At 36.0% G+C, this 22,478-nt stretch overlaps 1 protein-coding gene across 1 annotated transcript in view; it reads right to left on the bottom strand.

Moving 5' to 3' along the window:
• The window catches only part of GRID1 (glutamate ionotropic receptor delta type subunit 1), a 532,011-nt gene that overhangs the window by 73,540 nt on the left and 435,993 nt on the right, over nt 1-22,478 (bottom strand). The window contains exons 7-8 of the mRNA XM_054382279.1: nt 19,301-19,462; nt 17,876-17,995 (exon numbers count right to left, since the gene is read on the bottom strand). Coding sequence (XP_054238254.1) covers nt 17,876-17,995; nt 19,301-19,462 — 282 coding nt within the window. The remainder of the gene's footprint in view (nt 1-17,875; nt 17,996-19,300; nt 19,463-22,478) is intronic.

The raw sequence follows: 22,478 nt of genomic DNA, 5'->3' as shown, positions 1-22,478 counted from the left end.
CATTTGTGAACATACACTCCAGTGCACTTTCTTTTAAATTATTGCTTTCTATATTACAATATTGTGGACATCCATGACATAGACATTATCAGCAAACTAGCATAAAGAAATATCTGTGAAAGATATATCTTAGAGAGTAATTGCATTATTTACAGTTTTTTTTTTTTTTGGGGGGGGAGTGTTTGGTTGGTTTGATTTGGGTTTTTTTTTGTTTTTTTTTTTCTTTTTGCCAGCTTTTTATTGAATTATTTGGTCATTCTTAATTTACCACTAATACGAGTGAAAGGCAAACTTCTCTTTTTACACCCCCTCTAAAGTGCAGTGGAAGATCTAAATTGTTCTAATGTAACAAAGTGTCCTACATGTCATTCCAATTATAGGAAAACTACACTTCAAATTAGAGTACAAAATAAAACTATGTTTAACTTCAAGGAACTATAGGCTTTCCAAAGGTCGATAAATGAATGGAAAAATAATTTTTACAAATATGATCTGTGATTCTGTGATTCACTAAACAAGAATATAAGAACAAGTTAGTGGTCTTCTTTCCCTTCCATTCTAGAATGATCTCCTTTTTCTTTTCCATTAATTAAAATATGTTAATACAGACAGAATTTCAAAAACATCTCACAGGGTTATCCACTATACCAGCAGAATATGACAAGGTTAATCATCTGGTTTAAAGGAGTCTAACTTCCCCTTGCAGGCAATTGTTGCTATCTGTTTTTTGTTGTTTGTTTGTTTGTTTTTGTGGAAGGACGGTCAATAATGTCTCCTAATCTCTTACAACAGACATGGGACAAACATTCTGTTACAACCTAAATAAATAAGCCAAACAGTAATTTTAGATCTGTCTATCAAAATGATATTCCAGTAATTGTTACAACTATAGCTGGCATCTTTTTCTTTTTTTACCTTCTTCAGGTTTATTATTCTTTTAGCCACTGGTTCAATTAGCTATCATAATGGTTACAAACAATGACCACATTCTGATAAGAAAATACAAATATTTGCCACTTATCCTTTCTTTTCTAACTTCAGGTTATGCCCATCTCTATTCTCCCCCTTACAATCACTTTTGTATCTTCCTATATTCTGCTCTCTCATTATTCCTCAAGTTTATTTATCAGGCTATTTACTCCATATTTAAATACAACTCCTATTGTGCTCCTGTGGTCAACTAAGTTTACTTTTTGAACAGACAGATACAAATCACATATCACCAGGCATGTGACGATCTACCTCTGTAAATATTCTTAGAAAGCAAGATATACAGGGCGGATATAGCACATAGAAAAATGGCTGTAGCTCAAAATACACAAAATAATGCAAAATTTTGAAAGAGGATATAAAACACCACTGAAGTTATGTACCAGCTTTTCACTTCTTACATTTCAATAGTACATAAATATTCTAAACCATGGGATTAAAGACATATATCAAGTCAAGCATAAGAAATCTTGGCAAACTCACATTTTGTTTTCACTATCTATGTACAGATATTAGGCACTGGCAGAATTTTGTTTCAGATTGTTCTGTCACAGTGAAAAGGAAAACCAGTGAAACGAATATGATTCCCAAATTCTGATTAAAAAAAAAAAAAGTAAAACAACATCTTTACTAAACTCAAGCTCCAAGAGAATTTTTGAGACAAGTACTCCCTCAGTCTCACACTCTCAGACAAAAAAATACCTAATTTTGAAACAAGTAATTTGTGTGCATTTGGATATTAATGGACATTTCCCTGTATTCACAAGTTTGAAACTGACTCTCAAATGAATCTCAAGAAAGGTAAATCAGAGGTAACTGAAATCCAACACATTGGGTTTTCCTCATGATAGAGATCAACTGTGAAAACCAATTCCATTACCTGATTTTGGAACCATTATACTTGATTGTAAGGACAGAAGAGATCACTATGACTACCCCCCTTTGGATTCCTGTACTACAAGGATTGAGGATAAACAATTAGACCTACAGCTTCTATTAAAATGACAGCAGGTTATTAGACATTTAACTTAAGCCTGAAAAATTAACTCATAGATATTTCATATCTATTAAAAATATTAAATTGTTAGTTATACTCCTGCAGATAATACGAAGAGAAGACTCATACACTTTGTTCCTTTCTAAAAGTGGAACAACAACAAACACACATACATCCACAAAATCCCAAACAAAGCAAGCAAAATCCAGAAGAGATTTGGGGTTTATAGATTTGGTTTGTGGGATTTACCTCATTTTAGTCAGAAGTACATGAAAACCCCAAAGGAGACACATCTAATATCAAAGAGGATACTAAACAGGATAACTCTAACAGAATAATCCAAATCATTTTTAAAATCAGTCTATAGAGTAAATAAGATGAGAATGTTCTGCAAGTTTTTAAAGTATTTGCTGAAAAATATACAAACCCCCCTTAATTTCTGTATGTTTTTTACCCTCGTTTCTTGCCCAAAAATGAACTATAAAGTATAGAAACAGTAAAATATAAGAAAGATACAAATGCTGTCCCTCAAAGCTAGTTTAATGGCATGGAACATGCTTTCTCCTGCCTTGACTGTTGTCTAGATCAGAAAGAAGACTACAAGTGCACTGACAATACTCAAGCCCAGAAGAGTCACATATAGCGGTAGCTAACCACATAAGTCACATTATCTTATCTTCCCAAATTTGGAAGTGTCATTCTTCTGGACTCCAACACAAATTCTAGAATATAGAATAATTATTATGGCCATGGTGTTGATAATCTTTAGACATTAATAAATCTTTAAACTTTAGACATTAATAAAACCCTTTGCATTTACTTAATCTGAAGCTGAACTCACCCAGTGGCCTTTCACTGTCAGACAACAGGAGAACAGCAATGAGAGAACACAGATCCTTTAATTTTAACCACAGAACTTCCAACAGCACAAACAGCAGCTATTCTTGTGCAATGAAAGAAAAACTTTTATTAATAATTTCAGTCTTTTCATCCTCAACCTACCAATTTTCCTGAGAACATATTTGTCCCTTATTACAATTCCTGATTCAACCCAAAGTTAGTATCTTGTTCCAAAGATGTTGGAGCATTCTACCTCATACTGGTAAAAAGCTTTTAAACAATCCTCAATTCAGTATAATGTCTACTAAGCTATTACCATAGAAATGTGTTTCTGTTCAAGAATATTTCCTCTGGAATATAATTATAATAAAAATAGGTTCCTGAGGGCATAATGTACAAAGTTATGAAGCTGAAAGACTTTAAAAGCTAATTGAGGTAGATATCTGCTCCTTTATTAAAAAAAAAAAAAAAGGGCAGAAAAGCAAAAACGACAAACAAAACAACCACATACAAAGTTTATAACGTCTGAATACCTCAATGGTTTTTATTTCTTCTTATTTAGAAGAAAAAAAAGAACCACATGCAGTTTAGAATTTCATCATTCAGAATAATCATTGTGGTATAGTGATTTTCATCCTAAAGGGCCCTTAATGTTTTTGTACATGTATTCAGTCATTTCTGTGGTGAAATGTAACAACTCTTTCATAATGTCAACAGCTTAAGACATGCCAGGTAAATTATTTCAAACTACACAACAGTTGGAGAAGGAGAGAAAGTAAAGGTAGTTTTCAGGGGGGTGGATACTAGCAGCTTATATTTATCTCAGTAGAAGTCAATTCATGTCATACATTAACTAACAAAGCTAAGAATCTGCTTCAAACACAGCAAAACAACAAAGCTGAAAATAAACTTTAAGAAGAAACTAATTTGGCACAAATGAGCTCATCTGCAGTGTAATACAAGGGAGTAAGTTAAGCAAAAGATTATGGCCAACATTCCTGTAAAGGAAACAGGCTATGACAAGAAAGGGAAAGTGCAGAAGGAACACCACCATACCTTAGAGGGTATCTGCACACATAATTAATGCATTAAACAGAAAATCAAAATGTTGAAACTGATAGCAGAAATATTAACTTTCTGAAAAAAGGAGACAAAAGTTAACCTAGAATGCAACCATTAGAATCATAGAATGGCTTCAGTTGGAAGGGACCTTAGAGATCATCTACTCCAATCTCCCAGCCATGGGTCGGGATGCCATGTGACTAGACTTGGCTGCTCAAGGCTTCATCCAGCCCGGCCTTCAACATCCCCAGGGTGTTAAAAAAAAAAAAAAAAACAACCAAAAACCTTCTACCATTTTGAAAATAAAATTACATTCAATTTAAATAAGAAATATTTCTTCATAAACTAAACTAGCTTGTATTTTCTTTATATTTGCCCTCTATATCTTATTCTGAACTGTTGCCAGAAAACTGGTTACCAATTGTTTGGCATTGCCCAAAAATATCTATCAAATGCTCACCAGTTGGTAAGTGATAGAACAACTTCCAATTTTTCATACTAGAGGTAACTGAAGTACCCAAGGTGTCACCAAGTTTATAGTATTTTTCAACGTGTCAGTCCAACCTTTGAGCAGACATGAGGCTGCTATCCCTGTGTGGTGACCAGACCAGGTGTCAGCCAGGTGTGTTATCTTGATGGGTGATGAGCTCAGATCTCTGCTGAAAGGAAGGGCAAAGGCTGAGCACTGTCTGAGCTCAGACCACGCAGCTGGGGCTCACTCACAGCACTAGAAAGGAGATTGCATGACTATCTTTGAAATAATATGTAGAGAAAATTAGGGAAGACTCTTCCTCACAGCAATATTAAGTTCTAATGTACAGTATTTAAAGCATAATTTTACTTCTATCTTGTAATTAGCTAAAGGAAGTACTGATATAATCTTGTCAGGTTTATTGATGATTATTATTCATAAAGTCTTTCAGCTTTTTTCACATCTCTTCATTTCCAATGGGTTTATTTTGTTTCTCAACACCTGCTTTTCTGGAGGCATTACACAGGACATCAAATTAAATCTTATAGCTGTGCTTTTCCCATCTTTAAATGTCTCCATGTAAAGCCCTCAGAATACCCCTAGAAAAACTGTTGGGTTTTGTTTGTTTGTTTTTTAAGTAACTGACAAGAAAAGTAGATTCTAATAGGTCACAGAGGAAATTAAGATACAGTGAAGGCCATACGTGCCTGCATGCATGTATAAGGGCTTGCATATTTTATAGTCTTTTTCAAAATTTAAAGACTCAGCATTTTTATGTAAACAATTTATAGCAACAAACAAAGGGAAAACATCTAGATTTGCAACTGAGCATACTGAGACATAAAATGTCCAAGATACTCAAGAACAGGCATAATTCAGAATAAATATTCACCAGGAAGGCAATAGAACTAGTTCTCATGTGGATTTCAGTAGAGTTGTTGTCAGTCAAACCAGCATTTAACATGTTTTGTCATCTTGCTTAAGTTACAGAGTGGCTGGAGGTTCTTCCCTTTTTCATCATTTCATCCCTGGGTTCCTGGTATTGCTCAAATGAACTGCCTGTGCTCTTTGTGTACACCCCACAGAGCATGAGGTGTATTCCCCCACAGAGTACTGCTCTGCTTCCTGGGCCCATGCTCCACTTAATTTATCATCCAGCATTTTGAGAAAAAAAAAAGGAATTCTGTAACTAAGGTAGATCAAACTAACAGACATCACAGTTTCTATCCTGGAAGCATAGGGAACCCCATAGAATTTGAAGCAGTGACAGTGGGCTGTACACAAATGGCTTTGGGTTTAAGGCATGTCTATTTCTAGTGGAGAAGAAGAAAAGAAAACAATCACTTCCTTTGCTCATTGATCCAGTGCAACAATAATCCATATACTGTCTTTCTGAACTGGATCACACAACACCTACTGAAGCAAGCCAGAACTAGAGAAGTGAGAGATCCTAGCAGTATGTTAAAATTAGAATTATAATATATCACTTCAGTTGGAAAGTTTGCCTCTACAGAAATTTGGTGGTGGTCTGTTCCTAAGCTCTCAAGTCTTGGAAATGCTTGCAGTAATTACAAATTCAGTACAGAGAGTAAGTATATTGATGTACCTATTTTGTACTACCTACACATAGAAAGTTAATTCAGCCACAGGAAAGAATACTTACTCTTTGCTGCAACTTGACTAACTACCATGCAGCAATGAGTTTGTTAGTATGGGCAGCCTGCATTGGGATACACAGGAAGGAAGGGAGCTGAACAGATCCTTGCTGCTCCAATTCCTCTTGTCATTCCAAGAGATCCTATTAATGCTTTTTCTTTGCTTCATAAAGTGTGAGAAAACAAAGCAACTTATCTTCAAAATCTAGTATCAATACTCAAAACACCTACCATAAATCCTCTTGTACAGAGACACCAGCAAAAATAGATTCTTAACGTATGCTTTGCTCAAAATCTGTGAGACCAGAGAAGGATAATCTGGCAGGAGGCAGGAGCAGTGAGCAGGTGAAGGTCTTCTCTGAAGAGCTGTAAACGGTCAGGAAACAGGCTGTACGTGTTCTCCTCAGTGAAAGCTAGAGGATGTGAGTAGTAAGGTCACCTGATGCATTTTAAGCAGGAAATTTGTTTTCTGGTTTTGTTTAGGTCAACCTATAAAGGCAGTGAATTTGTGTGACATTTTATAACTGATTTGTACTACAAAAGCACATATAGAATAAACAAAATTTGCAGGCAATGCATTGTTTCTTCAATGAGACAAAAAGCAATTAAACATCACAAGCATGCAATTAATGCAAATAATAAATAGAAGATTGCTGCTTTATGCTATGCAGTGGCAGCAGACTTCAGCTTAATGTGCTTCCTATATGTGATAGAGACAGAGAGAGGAACCTCCACAGCCATATTCTTTCCACCAATATTGACCCTTTCCAACTAGAAAGCTTCCCTTAAGATGAAGGTTATTTATTTTCCAAAACAGAGTCCCTCTGTGGCAGACACAGAGGTTTTAGTGATGGTGGCTCTGACCTTTCACAGATGACTTAGCTGTCAGATAATCATTATTCTCATATCCTCATCAAATTGTCCAATATTGGACCATATTTTACTCAACAAATTCACCCGAGCAATCACACCTAGTCAGCAGTGGTGAAACTGCATGATGTGCTGGGATGTTGAGTGTCTCTGCCCTCATGGCTGGTTCAGTAATGTATTGTCATGAAGCACAAAGGAAATTGCTTTGCCTGGAGTGTGCTTGTTAAAACAGAGCACTAGGACTGCAGTAAGTTCCTTCTTGTGAACGTGAAAAATCATAATAAATTATGCTGAAAAACTAATACAATTTCTATGATTATTCTAAACCCAAAACTTCATAAAATGCCTTAACATTTTGATTAATTGTCTAATCTGGATTCCTTTCGTCACAAAATCTCACTGTCTCCAAAAGCTGCAAATATTAATGAAAGGCAATCTAGTCTACATTTTCCATTCGTTGATCTTTACTGGCTACAAAAAATGACTATTTTTCACTGCATCTTGAGAATGGAAGAAATAGAGAAAGATCATTGTATACAGATAATTAAAACGATTAAGCAGCCCTCATCTTGGATAATAAAGTGTTATCATGATGGTAAGTCATGGCTGGCATAGTAGAAGCACAAAAGTCTTGTAATACCACCCATAGGCAAAATATACAGAAATACATTACATAAATAATGAAAACAAATATGAAAACTTCTCCCTTTCTTCTGAGATTTAACACTAGAGATTTCTTTACATATTTTTCCTTCTTTATTACATCAAACTACAGTTAGAATAACTTAGTTATGGATCATGGAACCATTCATCTCTCTTTGCCCAAACCCTCCATCAAGATTCAAAATAGAAACAGAAAGGAAAACAATACTGATTTCAGTTCTACTCCATCAAACATCTATTTAATCTCTCAGTTAGCTGTATGAATATGTTGTGTTCTACTAAAAAGTTGCTGTCAGGCAGCACAAAAGAAAGTACCAATCTTTCAAAGCCAGACTGCATATAAGGTCACACTGAATAGGTTGCAGAAATAGGGGAGATAGTGGCTTCTGTGGAAGCAAATAACCATCCTTGACAGAGAGAAGCTTCCAGGGTGCAGGACCATCTAGCTAGCAATGGAACTGGGGAATGCATGAGAGGAAAATAAACAAACTGAGAAAGCAAGCCCCCAACATAAGAGATTCATCTTGATTGATTGAGAAGATTTGACATTTTGTTAAATTAAGAAAGCCACTATAATGAGTCCCATAATGGGCTGTACCCTAGATTCAGCTTCACTCCTTCATTTTAAGCTAGCTCAGGCAGCAAGCCTGTGTTTTCTGCTTCACTGGTTACTATGTTCCTATATGTGTTCAAATTAAAAAAAAAAGAGAAAAGAAAAAAGAACGATAGATGCTTAATGTCTTTTCACTGAGTCTATCGAGGAAAAGTCCTCCTTTGAACACTCAGAAACCAATCAGACTTAATGAAAAATAATAACAAAATCTCAGTGCACTTCCCTCATGCTCATAAAGTACACATTTTGTGCTTTTGTTTGCCCTTGCTTGTCCTAATAAAAACATGGAGAAACAACACTTACTTCTCTTTAAAATTTATACTGAAATTGCCTTGTAATATCATTGAGCAAGTTCAGAACACCTATCAAGAAATACTTCACTTCCAGTTATTCATTTTAAAACTTATGAGAGGGAAAATAAAAAATAAAAAAAAAAAAAAGAAAACAAGAAAGGAAACATAGACAAAACTTCAGATTCAACCCCAGAAGTGAGATACTCCCTAGAGTCTGAAACATGAGGAGCAGTTTCTGCTGCACCTAGCCTGAAAAACATATTTTACACCTGGATCCAACAGAAGTATTCATTGCTTGCTTAGCAAACACCCTGGAGAAATCTGAAAACTGAATGGTCCCAAAACTTAGATTTCAACAGCATTTTTCTGACAAGATAGCAAAACTACAACAGCAGGTTTCTGAACGCACAACCACATGGTTTATGTATTACATGATACTAACATGGTTAACAACCTGGGCAACTCTCAGATGTGACAAAAGTAGAGCCTCAAGGGTCATGTAAATCGTTACAGTGGCCTTGTAGATTGACATCCAATGGCATCTTGAATGACAGTAGAGAGAATGAGAGAGAGCTCAGTTTAGATTCGATACATCTTAGACAGTAACACTGCAAAACCTCTACTAACTTATGCCTTACTGTTTTATTAATCTTATGGCAGAATAAATTGCACATAAAGCTTTAAGAAAATTATGGATGGTACTAGAACTACTCAAAGTAAAGCGTTCTCATGTTATTAAATATCACCTATGTTCCTAGTTGCTGGATATTAGCTTTTTCTCTCTGTGTAAGCAATTGCTAATTCCTGTACTTGTCCAGGACTGCTTTCTGTTAAGGCTCCAAGAGCTTCAATATCTTTAGTTACCTATCTGCCTAAACACTGTATTTGGAAAGCTTGTGTTTATTTAGATAACAGTCCTTACAAACAAAACAAATGCCCAAGAACTGATGTCGGTCAGGTATCATTCCCAAGATGATATCTTCACAACTATTTTAAAACATACCCACTTCTCTCATAGCATTGTAACCAATTGTTATCAATGGAAAAAAAAAAACCAACCTAAAGAATTAAGAATGTGAGACTTTACCATGAACAATGCAAGAAGATACAGAGGTCAGCTCTCTGAAAGCAATGATTCACTTAATGGGCTGGTAAAATCACCACTTAACACAAAAAACGTCATCCCCACTTTCACCACAGACATACTACACCAGAAAACACCACACACAGGAGAAAAGATTTACCTCCTCACTTGTTTTCCCTAAGTTTTGTGATGATTAGAGAGACTGTGAGACCAGGCAAGAAGGCACAGAAGCTTTAGACACAGCAGGAACAAGTACAAGTGCTGTCCTGAGTAAAGCACTAGGAAAGGACCTTTTGGTGGTATTCTAATTGAGGAGAATTTACTGCTACAAAGAAGGAGGCCCTCTTTCCTCTCCATAGTTGTCACATTCAGGGAAACTGACCTTGATAAACAATTTAAAATCAAATAACTGATGCCAGCTTTAACAATTTTCATGCTGGTTCTTTTCCTAAAAGAAAGCCTGTATCCAGCTACCTGCTCTAGTCAATAGTGAGCAGCAGCATATTTCTCAATTCCTCCACTGTAATACAGAGATCCTGCATTATTATTTTTATTTTTTTTTCCACTCTTCATTACATCCACTTTCCACCAAAGCCCAATACCTGCAAGTACTTTAGACCTCATCAATAAACTTTTGTGACTTTGCAACTTACCTTTCCATGGAAAGATAGGAGTGCGTGAAGTAAATGTTAGTAGGATGGAGTTGTTTTACTACATCAAAAGAATTCAGTATATTTCAAACACTACAGAAAGGAAACTGTCCCTTTGGGTGTCCCTCAACACCCAGTCCTTGTAACTCTTCTCAACACTGAATCATTCTAAAAATAAAGAGATGTTAGAACTCCTTAGTTTATGTACATATGAAAGCCAAGAAGACATCTATTTGATTTGTTATTGAAATAACAGAGCTTGTATTTTGGCATTATCATTAGTATCTTTGAAAGTGATTTTGCTAAAAGGCTCATCTAACACTCGACAGAAAGTTCTTCTGGTTTTGGTGTGATTTTTAAACAACATTCATGATTCAAAGTTGTTTCATGGGGAAGGAAATAAAAACAAGACTGTCCCCCTTTCCTTTTCTGGAGCAGCAGGCTTACTGCCTTTGTTCAAGATTGATTCTGTGCAAAAGAGAATAGCAAATAATCTCTGTATTTGGATTTCCAAAGAGGTGAAAGAGAAGTTGTGAAGCTTTTTTTCAAACATCTTCTATTTTCTTTGGTGTTAAGATCAGAAAAGCTTGACCTGTTTCCCCATGGAAATATATTTTTCTTCATAGTGTGCACAATTGGGCACAGAATTCCTCATGAGCTGAGCTACAGAAATGGGCTTTCTCTTCATTCCATTCTTAATACCCTCCTAATATCATCAATAAATTATAAGAGCTTTGATGAAAACTCCATAATTAAAGATGTGACTGTTTTTAGAAGACTCATTTTAACACTCCTAACATCCTAATTTTATGCAATACTGCATACATGTTAAAAAAGGAGAACGTTACGCACAAGATTCATTATAATCTCTCCGTATGATACAGTATGTGATGTGAATTAAATGGAATTTCTAACTATACAGGCAGTGGTGCATGTGGGCTGTGGGAACTTCAGCAGTGTCCTAATTGCTGTAGGTATCATGGAACCACTTATAACTCAGATATTGGTGCTTTTTAAAATCTAGCCTCGAGCTTCATGCTGTGAAAATGTCAAATAAACAGATGAACAGTCTTCTAAAGGAGAAGACCAGCACGATCTTAAGCTTGGAGGAATTCCAACTGAAATTTGCAAGACATCCCTTTTATTCAGGGTTGACACTGGTATAATTTGCAAATATATACAGCATTTGGTGTTTGCAAATATAAGTAACAGTTTACTCAGAAGCATGGGTCCAAATGACAATGTTTTCCAAAAACTTTAAAAGAACTATATATCACATATTTGCAACAAAACCTGCATTTCTAAACCTGCTTTTCTACTTTCAGTCATAATAATTCAGCTATAATTTTACAATGAAAGCATATGGAACATAGAACATTTCAATTACCAAACAAAAACCAAAACAAACCCAACAAACAAATAAACAAGCACCAAAACACCAAATCTGCAGACCTAGGGCAAACAGGGACCCCAGATCATTTCAGATAAAAATTCTCAGGTTCATCATGTTTCTTCTCTAGTACTCTTTAGTTCAAAAAACGATCATAGTAATTTCCTATACATTCCTATACATTCAGCTGTTTTTCACCATGAATATTTCAATTTATGGAATTTTCAAAGAACATAGTTACTTTTACTCATTGCATCGATCTTCCACAGAAAATTAAAAATTCAGGGTTTTTTCTCTTTGAATGCAAAGGATCGACAGCGTCCGTTACAGAATCATTAAGTTCAGAAAATACCTTTGAGATCACTGAGTTCAGCAGTAACTGAAATACCATGACCACAACACACTTTTTATAAATTGTTGTACCTTGATACTCAATCAACATATGCAGAAAGTTCAACCCAGTGTAAATTGTACTTTACCCAGTATGAGAGGACTATTAGCCCTTCCCTTTGCAAGGTAACATGGGATCTTTAGTGATCACAAGTAACCAAGACTTTGGTCCTACATTTCAGCTGAAAGCTACCTTAGCAACACAGATTAAACCAAATTACTATACCCAAGTGTCCCTTTATGAAGTGCTCAAAGAGGAGTTAGGCATCTGGTTTACAGCCACTCAGGCAATTTACTTATGTATTTTTCCATATGAGTAAAACTGATTCAATTACAGTAGTAAGCTCCTAAGATAATTTTCTTCACGCTTGGGCTTGCCAGAACAATTGCACCCTAGGCTATATCAAAAGAAGCATGGCCCACAGATTGAGAGAGGTAATTCTGCCACTTTGCTGTGGTAAGACCACACCTGGAGCACTGCATCGTGCTCTGGAGCCCTCAACACAAGGAAGGACATGGGCGTAATGGAGCAGGTCCAGAGGTGGGCCACGAAAATGATCAGAGGGCTACACCTCTGCTACAAGGACAGGCTGAGGGAGCTGGGACTGTTCAGTCTGTAGAAGATAAGGCATCATGAAGACCTAATAGCGGCCTTCCAGTCCCTGAAGGGGGCCTGCAAGAAGGAAAGGGACTGTTTAACAAAGACCTCTAGTGATAGGATGAGGGGCAATGGTTTTAAATTAGAGAACAGTAGATTTAGACTGGATGTTAGAAACAAGTTCTTTACTGTGAGGGTGGTGGAATACTGGAACATGTTTGCTGAGGAAGGTAGCTGAGGCCCCATCCCTGGAGATACTCAAGGTGATGCTCAGCGGGGCTCTGGACAACCTGATCTTATGGAGCATGTCCCTGCTCACTGCAGTGGGGCTGGACTAGATGACCTTTGGAGGACCCTTCCTATTCAAATCGTTCTATGATCCTATTATCTTTTAGCAGTGTATGATGTGATTATGTAATATCCTTGCAGATGAAAGCACTTAATACAGCAGATGCCTGAAAATACAGTTCCTTTTTTTCAATGAATAACAAGCATAGGATTGCTCATCATGATAAGGATGAGATTCTGTCTAAAAGTTATACTTCCAATTAAAATACTTTATCAGACTTCAGGTTTTTGATAACTATGAAACATATCACAAAACTGCTTACAGTGACTTCTGCAATCTGCTTCAAAAGTGAAGGAGGATACAAGTATGCCTCTGAAGCAGATGATATTTCAAGAAAATCCAATTTAAAAAAATTAAAACATACCAACTGACAGAAATTAATAACCAATGGTAAACATTCTCATTTTGAACAGAATGTTTCTTATGAAATGCAGCATTTGTGTAAACCATTAATTCTGCCTTCATTACAGCCAACTTGGGAAAGAATTGCAGATCACTTTATAAAAAATATGATCCCTGTCATAAAATAAACCAAATAACAACATCATTTCACACTTATGGAAAATCTTCCTGCCAAGGATGAAGATAAACAGATATTATCTAACTAAGGCTAATCACATGCCTGCAAGAGCAGTAAGTTGTTAAGGCATTCTTTGTACACATGGTGAAACAAGAACAATTGGGTTTACACCTTGAGAACTCACTGTGAATTAATGAGCTGCTAGGAATATAATCCAGGAGTCCTGACTCCCTTATTTTCCCTCTGACAGCTGTATGACTTTGTGTGGAAACCATACAACTGCAGAAATATGATACATGAATCAGCCTGAATCAGCTCAGGTGTTCCAGAAGTTACAGCAAGGTGTCCAGTAATAAGAACTAATAATATAGATGCTCAATAATGTATTAATTAAGGAATTAATGTAATCTTGACCTCCTTTCCTTTTATGTCCCTTTTACTATTGAAGTGAGACACAGTTCTCCATTGACATTTCCCAACAAGCTCTGACAGGATGGTCTCAAATTGTTAGAATCAATTTTGTTAGTACTATGATTCATTCTGCTTCTCAATGTTAACAGCTAAATGTTTTTGCTAGAATATTTTTTCTATCAGACTTCAAAACTTTGTACAAAGCAGGCTAGTAGCCTCAAATCCATGTAACAGATGGGGAGAGTGAGCCAATGAAGCAAAAGGATGTAATGATCACCCCAGCCACATCCACCACTGGGAATGAATGGAATGCTCGGGAAGCTTCAAGTGGAAGACATAAAAACATAAACACAGAAGAGATGTTTTACACATGCATATAGGTAATAAAATAAATTCACAAAGAATTAATAAATAAGAATTTAAAAGATAAAAAGAAGCAGCATATTGGTAAATAAATTCAATGGAAGACCCAGCAATTGCAGCAATTAAGGCTGGTGCTAAATTTGATGAGTATACCCTTAGCATGGGTGGTGGACATAAAGGGTGAAATGAGAAGAAAGGAAATTTTATTGCTAGAAATGCAAATCCCAAAAGTTTCAAAGGGTTGACAGGCTGCTAGTTTCATTCTTTCTGCTCCATGCACTTCACCTGAACACTTTATGCCACTTTTTGTTGTTTTTCCAAGTTATACTTTCTCTTTAATTCTTTGTTTCACTCAAATTCAATTCAATTTAAAACATTAGTGTGGCATCAGGTATTAAAGTTTCTTGCATTTTTATGTTTGGTTGATTCTGTTATCTTTCATACTTTTTCCAATTCCCTTATCTGTTTATATCCAATTCTTTTTCTTAAAACCAAACCAAACCAAACCAAACCCTGAAACAAATAAAACCCCACAAACAAATAAAAAAAATCACACCACTACAGGTATTTAGGTTGCTATTTGTAAAGGGGTTTACAGACTTTAGGAACATAAACCATCCTGGCAATCTTCAAGCACTAGTCATTTAAGCCTTTTCAGTTTCTCTGACAATCTTGTCCTTCAACTTCCAAATGCCCTGATAAGTAACAATGCTGATCTCTTTTTTAAGCATCAAACACCATGCTTCCTCAATCTCCAGATGCACAGAGTGAATAGAAGGCCTTTTGTAAAACTAGGTGGCATAACTTAAGGGACATACTCTTCTTTTATGTTTAAGTCCAAGAAATTAGAGCATTTCTGAAGCTTCCTTTACATTAAATTATGTCCAAACAAAGGAAGAAGAAATCACACACACAAAATATGCAAAACCCACTGTCAGCCTTAGCCACAAACGTATGGTCTTAGAGTTGTGGAACAAAAGGAGAGGTATAATGAGGAAACAAATACATATGTTTACTTGCATTCATAACTGGACTACAGGTAGTGGAAGGAGCAATTGTTTGTAGAAAGACCAGATCTCAGGGCACCTGGGAAGAGTCAAGATGCCTCTTCAGAAAAGCCCTGAAAATTACTTCCAGATTTGTATTATTATCTTGAACATTCTCCTAGAAGTCTTTCTGGTGGAAATGATCTCTGAGAAACTAAGGGATGCTGAGTACTAAAAGTTCACTAGCTTTTGACTGGATTCCCTTTGAAGCTCAACTCAGTGTTATACTCTTTTGCTTTACCCTGTCACAGATCCTAAGTGCAAAGGTTTTTGTAGGGTTGGGACAGGGATGAATAGATAAAGGGAAAATAAAACCATGCAGAAAGAACCCTCTGTTCTTCATCAAATCTACATCAAATCTCCACAGCTAAATCTGAGAAAAGGCTTATATGGAAACAATTGACAAAAAATCAGAATTGATCTCTCACTAAAGCAATATAAATGGGACAAGCATGACTTTTCTAAGCTTTTAAAAGTACTCCTGAGCTGTAACGTGTTTTTTCTGCAATAATAAAAAGTCGCTGTCTAAATAACTGAATACCAATAGTTCTATGGTAATGTTGCTCTAAGAAATATTACATCTTGAAGTTCTTCTATATACTTCTCTAGCATACTGCTGACTTTTTACTCTCTGTATATATTAGGCTAAAAGGATCAATTTCAGAACGTCTTTCTAGCACAGAGTAGTATTCCACAGCCAGTAGCTTTAGAAAGACACCCATTCAGAATTTTACTCCCCTTCATTTGGAAACTATATAATGTCCTGCATTTAACAACCAAAGAGTTAAGTCTTCCTATAATAACCACCTAATCCAAAAGTAGTACATTAGGGATCAAAAGTAATCAATGGTATATCAGTTCAGCCATTTTAGTAATTTTCCCATTTAGTCATTTTACCTATTTGCCTTGTGGTCTCTTTTGAGTGATACTTTAGCTACCTCCACTTCACACATCTGGATTGCATCTCAATTTGGTCAGTAAGCCACACATACTGAAGTGAGAGCTTTTGCACATGTGTTACCATATTTGAAACGTACAGAGGAAAAAAGTAATATATACTCACACATCACAATTTCCTTTTAAGGCCTCAAATCTGTTCTGAGTGGCAATCATGCCAATTTTACTGAAAAGTAAATTGAAGCATAAAGCAGTTATGTGACTTACTCAAAGTCACTTGGGAATTCTGTAATAAAATTGAATCAAACTCAAACACCTCATGGCATCCATCTGCTAGGGACTGACAGGACTCTCCTGCTTTTCTGTAGTGGCAGCTGTAAATACAGTACAATAGTCCACGGCATCTCACATGGCACTGGATGCTTCTCGTTTGCATACTTGTGCATAAAGTGAGGTGCATACTTCTGTTTACAAACCAGAATTGCTTCCTAGATCTCTTAGGAAACTTGGTTTTATTAAATAAGCAACACTATTTCCAAACTGAAGATGACTTTTCATCATTCAGGTAGCGCTTGGAACTTACACTTCTTCATTTGCAGCACAAATCTTCTAGAAATGAAAGTGGACTGAGAAATAGCCTTTTCTGGTCATTGCAGCACAGGAGGGTGCCTAGCCAAGATGAAGTCTTCAGAGACATTTTTTGGCAAAAGAATTTTTTCAATTTTATCTCCTGGACATTTATGCATTTCAAATACTTCTCTTCCTTCTATTGAATTTCTAATAGACACTGCAAAAGCTTTTGGCTCCATGTCCAGAATCCTTGTGCCAAATTGGACTCTGAAAGAATCTCAAGATTAGCTATTTAAGTTGATAGTGTAAGCACAAGTTCTTTGCTTGTTTTTCCATGTAGAGTCATGTAATTCAGGTGAACGAAAACAAAAGACAGAAACCAAAGGTAAAATGGAAAGAGAAAACAGAAATTTTAACTCTTCATGGAATCCTCTTTGTTCAGCTCTGATTAATATGTTCATACAGTTCAACCAGCTGACCACTTGAGGAACATTTGGAGCTTGGTTTCCAACCAGAATCTTACTGCTCCTGGAGAGTTTCAGGTATTTTTTAAGCATCCACTCCACATGAACATGTAAGGTAGCCTTCTTAAACCATGACAGTAGCCCCATAGAATCAGCCTAACTGCTCTCTCATTCCCATCAGTCCTTGTTCCACCAGCTACCACTGGTAGGTCATCCTTGCCTTTACACAATACAGCATCATCCATTTTAGAAATTATATTCTCTTGAGTTTTTTTATGTATCTCAAATTTTGTAGTTGTTATACTTCAAAACATCTTCATGTATTTAGGTATTTTATATTCTCAGTTAACTTCCTTAGCAAGACAATGCCAATAATATCAATCATATCTTAATTAACAATAAAATATATGAGTAGAATTGATCAGTCTTCACTGTTATGTTCACAGCATTACGGCACTGCATCACTACTGCACATGTTGAAATAACTTGCAGCACTCCTGTCTAGCAATTTAAAATTAGTTTTCCAGATTTAAGTATGTAAGATGCTAGCAAATATTTTTCTTATGACATATTTCTTTTGCAGTTTAGCACTGATTCATTCTTTATGAATAACATTTTCTCCAGTGAAATGGAATGTATATAAGTTAGAGGAAAACAAAAGAGAGAATAAAAGGCAGCATAACTTTACCCTCCGCACATCTTTGCCAAATGTTTCACTGTAGCTGGTGCCAAGTATTTCAAATTGAACGTAGGGGTTGGCGCCGTCTTCTCTGAACTCCATAACACCAGTAAGCCCAGTTATATGGCCCTAAGGAAGCAAGTTGCAGAAATTTTATACTAGAACAAATCTGCCCTTATAAACACCCTTCTTCATTAAAGTTATGCCAAATTTGATTTGAAAATAGTCACAGTGAACCCAAATGCTGCAATTACATCATGTTCCCTAGCTCAGACATAGTGCCAGACAACAGACTTCTTGTTTTGGGATCTTTTTTTTTTTTTTTTTTTTTTGAGAAAATTACCACTAACATATTCAGTATATATTGTGAAGAAAAGCCATTAAGTCATCATCATTCACAGAGACAAAGGAGAAGGACCTTAGTAGACCATGAGACAGCAGCCCTATCAGTGTCACTGAGGGCAGCACATTAACTGGGGTTAAATACAAAGGCATGAACTCCAGGTCCAAAGGTAAGAATATGCCTGTTGTGCTCCCAAGAGAGGCACAAAGAAAAGAATAATAAAAAAAAAAATTAAGTACTATTAAAGCTTCTTGGTGAAAGTATCACAGAATGTGGAATATTTTGGGTTTGCAGCAAAGAAGCTTGAAATGACACTGAAGTTTGAATTAAATTAGCAACAAGAGATGATTTCATTATGATTAGTCAGACTGCAACAAACCACATTATCATTTTACTACAGGAAAACCATTTCATCAATATATATGTGGGGAAATGGGTGGTTTTTTCCCCCCAAATAATTGGTAAAGTTTTTATAGTAAAATATGAATATTTTTTACACTGGTATATGTGATCAAATAGCTTTCACACAAGAATCTAGCATGCATCTGCAAAGCCACCATACTGCCCCTGTTTGAGTAATTCAACATATGAAAGGACAGGGCAACAGTTAGTGATAACTTGGCTAAATCAAATCCCTTTTGCTCTGGGCTAGAGTACACAAGTAAGTACTTACCAATGCTCAGCTAACTTACAAAGCTAGCTGAGTTCTAGTAAATGGAACATAAGTCAACGCCTATAGCTGACTGTCCACTTGAGTTCCTTAAGTCCTTCTTTTGGGGAAATTATTATGATGCATGCACACTTCAATTTCTACAACTATTCCTAATCACACTACCTCCACAGTAGGTAGCTATGAGAACAACAGAAGTAGAACACACACCACTGGAACACCACTGCAGTAGATGCAATTTGTTTGTAATAAATCACTTGCTTGTTTAATAGCTGTAGATTATTCCTGGTAGCTGTAAATCACTTGCAATAAATCAAAGAAAAGTTGAATAGAGGTCAAAATCCTCTTCAAAAGCTAATCTCAAGGAGAAATGAACTAACCCTTTCAACTGCTTATAGCACAGTGGTTTGTCTATTCTCACCTTCTTAATAGTCTCTAGCATGGATCGTCCTCCATTCCAGGGTTTGGTGGATTTCCTCATGCAGTTCAAACTTGCCATGCTGTGCCATTTCCTGTCCTCCAGTTTTCTGTGGAAAGCATTGGCCAGCATGAGCACACTGTCATACAGGTACAGGTTGGAAACCTGCAAACAATAATAACAATGAGCCTCTTTGTTTATTTGAACATCCTTTGGAACCAACTGTAAAAACCAGCAAACAAAGCAAACTGCAAGATACAAATAAAAACTAAAAGCTGGGAATGTTTGCCTTAATCAACAGCCAAGGCACCTTAATTCAAACGCTAGTGCTCACTCCCACCTTCTTTCCTGGGGACCTGGGCCCTTCTGTCCAAAGGACTCTGACACACTCGCACTGCACCCTGCAATGCAGTGCCGTAATGGCATAAGAAATAGCAGTTCAAATACAAGCTCAAGATGTAGAACGAGTACAGCTGTCTGTCAAAGAAAGGCAAGGATTGCTGCTTTGTCAGTCCTTTCAGCAAGGAGAAAAAGAAAGGCATTAAGTTCCTGTTATCTTTGTTCATTTGAGCAATCTCCTTGGTAGTTTCTGGCATAGCAAACTATAACACTAATGCAACAGTTTGGAACAGAGGAAGAAGTTACAGTACTGTTTTGATCTGATCATCCCTCTCCATCAGATATACTGGAGACTGGTTACTATTCTAGTTACTACTCTGGTTACTTTTCCTAGATATTGATTTGAGCCTCCTTTCTCTTTAATTTATATGAGTCAATATCTGACAACAAAGGCTCTAGTGAAAACAACACACTAGTAATTCTCAACTATGTATTTCATTTTTCATACCAAGATACAGACAGCAATACATGATCTGATCTTTGTCATGCAGTGATGCCCACCACAAAGTAAAACTTTACCTATGGAAATTGGTTGAAAGAAGTTATTTAAAAAAATAACTAGTTACTCTCCACCTGTTTCCAAAAGTTTACATGCACTCTTCTTAAAATCTATGCAGAGATTCAGAGATTTCACTGATGTGAAAGCTTAAACATATATTACTGTTTAATCTCTGACTTTAAGTAAACTTCTGATATCTTCAGATCCTAATCTTCTGGAAGAAATTTTTTCATTATCAATAATCTGGAGTTTGGCATATATAAATAAATCTGAACAAAAGAGATATAACCAAAAATTCATTTTGAAAGAATCAAAATAGGAAGAAAATACAGGAAAAAAAAAAAAGATGTTGAGGATATCCACTTACTTAAGTGACTAAATATAAAAAGGGATCTTAAAGCAAAAATAAAGCAAAACCTATGAGATACCATCACTGAGAATCATTCCCATCTGGCATTACCATCTTCTTTCCCTTCTTTTCTTTACAACCTTTATGAAAAGCAGTCCATATACCTTTTATTTTCTATTTTATTCAGTTAATTCTTCCCCAAAGTAGCTATTTTCTAGATTTCTTCATATTTTAAGAAAGGTAGTTACAGTTAATAAAAGTGCCAGAAATAAGTCTCTTCTGCTCAATTGCATTTGTTTCCCTACTCCACAGATATTTTCCAAACATCTTTCATATAAAGCAACCAAGAAAATTCTGATTATTCAGCAACTTTTCCCATTCCATCTGAAAAAAAAATCAAAGCAAAACCCGAAACCCACAGCTTAGAAGTAGATTTTACATGCATAAAGAAAAAAACAATTTCTCATGTGCCATCATGATCCTCTGCTACTCACTGATTCTGGTTTTACATCCTCAGTTTTAACTGACAACTTATTGTTTGCTGCCTTGGAACCACCACAACTCAGAAATGCTTTGGATACCTATTCTTGGTTGGCCCTGTTCTTTTTCAGCTCTGGAAAACTACAGCCTTATTCCCAGATACAGTTTGCTTGGTTTGCTAGAAGAGAACTCTAGGGCAAAATATAAGATGCACCTAGGTACACTAGTTTCCTTTTCTTTTTACTTTTTGTGCTCCTAGAGGAGCTGCCACTCTTCTGCATGTATAATGGACTGAAAGCCTGAGAGAACTGCTCTTGAAGATCTTAGCCTACGTGACCATGCATCCAACTCAAAGTACCTTATGCTGTAAACCAAAACACTACTTTTTCAGAAGAGAAAATGTGCACTCTAGGAAAAAAAAAACAGCAGCAAAACCTCCATCACCAAGGATTTGCAGTATTAAGAAAATCAACTATCTTCTTTCAATCTTCTTTTTTTTTTGTCTTCTTGTTAAGCCATAAATTGACACAAAACATAGAAGTTCATCCTATTAAGGGTAGAGATTTTCTAAATTTATAAATTATAAAGCATGATTCAAAGCATCCTTTTTTTCTTATTTTTTTGCACAGTGATCAAAATTCAACATGCAGAGAGTTTATTTATTTATGACAAGAGAAGGCAGGATGTTCACATGATGGTATTGGTTTGGTAGTCCTCTAGGTCAAGAGTCACTTCTTTGAAGTTCAAAAAATGACCACGAGCAACCAAAAATATCCTGCTAACTTAAAAAATAATGTATTCTGATTCCTCACAGTGTGCAGAGCAAAACCCAGCTCCTAAACATCCACAGTAATATAAACTGAATCTTTGCCTAACCCCAAGTGGGAATTGGTTTTGTGCTAGAAAGCAGAATATGGAAGCAGGTCTAATCTGATGTCCAAGTAGTGTTGTCCGAATGTAGTTGAACAGTTGATTCCTTCAATAGCTACACAGTAAAATATATTATTCATTTATAGTGAGGTGTATTTTTTTTTTGTAATTCCTTTCTGAGGTAGAAAAATAAGAACACAAGTGCCTCATATATGCTTCTGTCCTCAAAATAATATTCACTTTCTACCTGAATTCATGACTATATACGTATTTTCTTCGCATTTTAACACAGCAAAATCTTTTTATGTGCACTGGATTTGATTTGCAACATGAATTTGCTGTAATCTCCAGAACAACAGTGCTGTGAAAAGAGAAAGGATTCAGCCAACAAGGCCTGTGTACACTTTCTGCTGCAATTGCTCCTGTACATTAATTTTCAGATAACTATCAAATACCTTCTGAATACAAAGACCACTAAAAGAGAATTTGTGGCATAATTCAGGGATCAGCTACACTTTGTTTCCACCAGGGCTGTCAGAGGCATGAGAAAATAGTATATTTTAGAATTAGTTTTCAGGTAGCAT

This window comes from Indicator indicator, chromosome 7 (genome assembly GCF_027791375.1).
Source record: "Indicator indicator isolate 239-I01 chromosome 7, UM_Iind_1.1, whole genome shotgun sequence".
In the NCBI taxonomy this organism is placed as follows: domain Eukaryota; kingdom Metazoa; phylum Chordata; class Aves; order Piciformes; family Indicatoridae; genus Indicator; species Indicator indicator.
The sequence above is the reverse complement of the archived record's forward strand: the minus strand, read 5'-3'. Positions and strand labels throughout refer to the sequence as shown.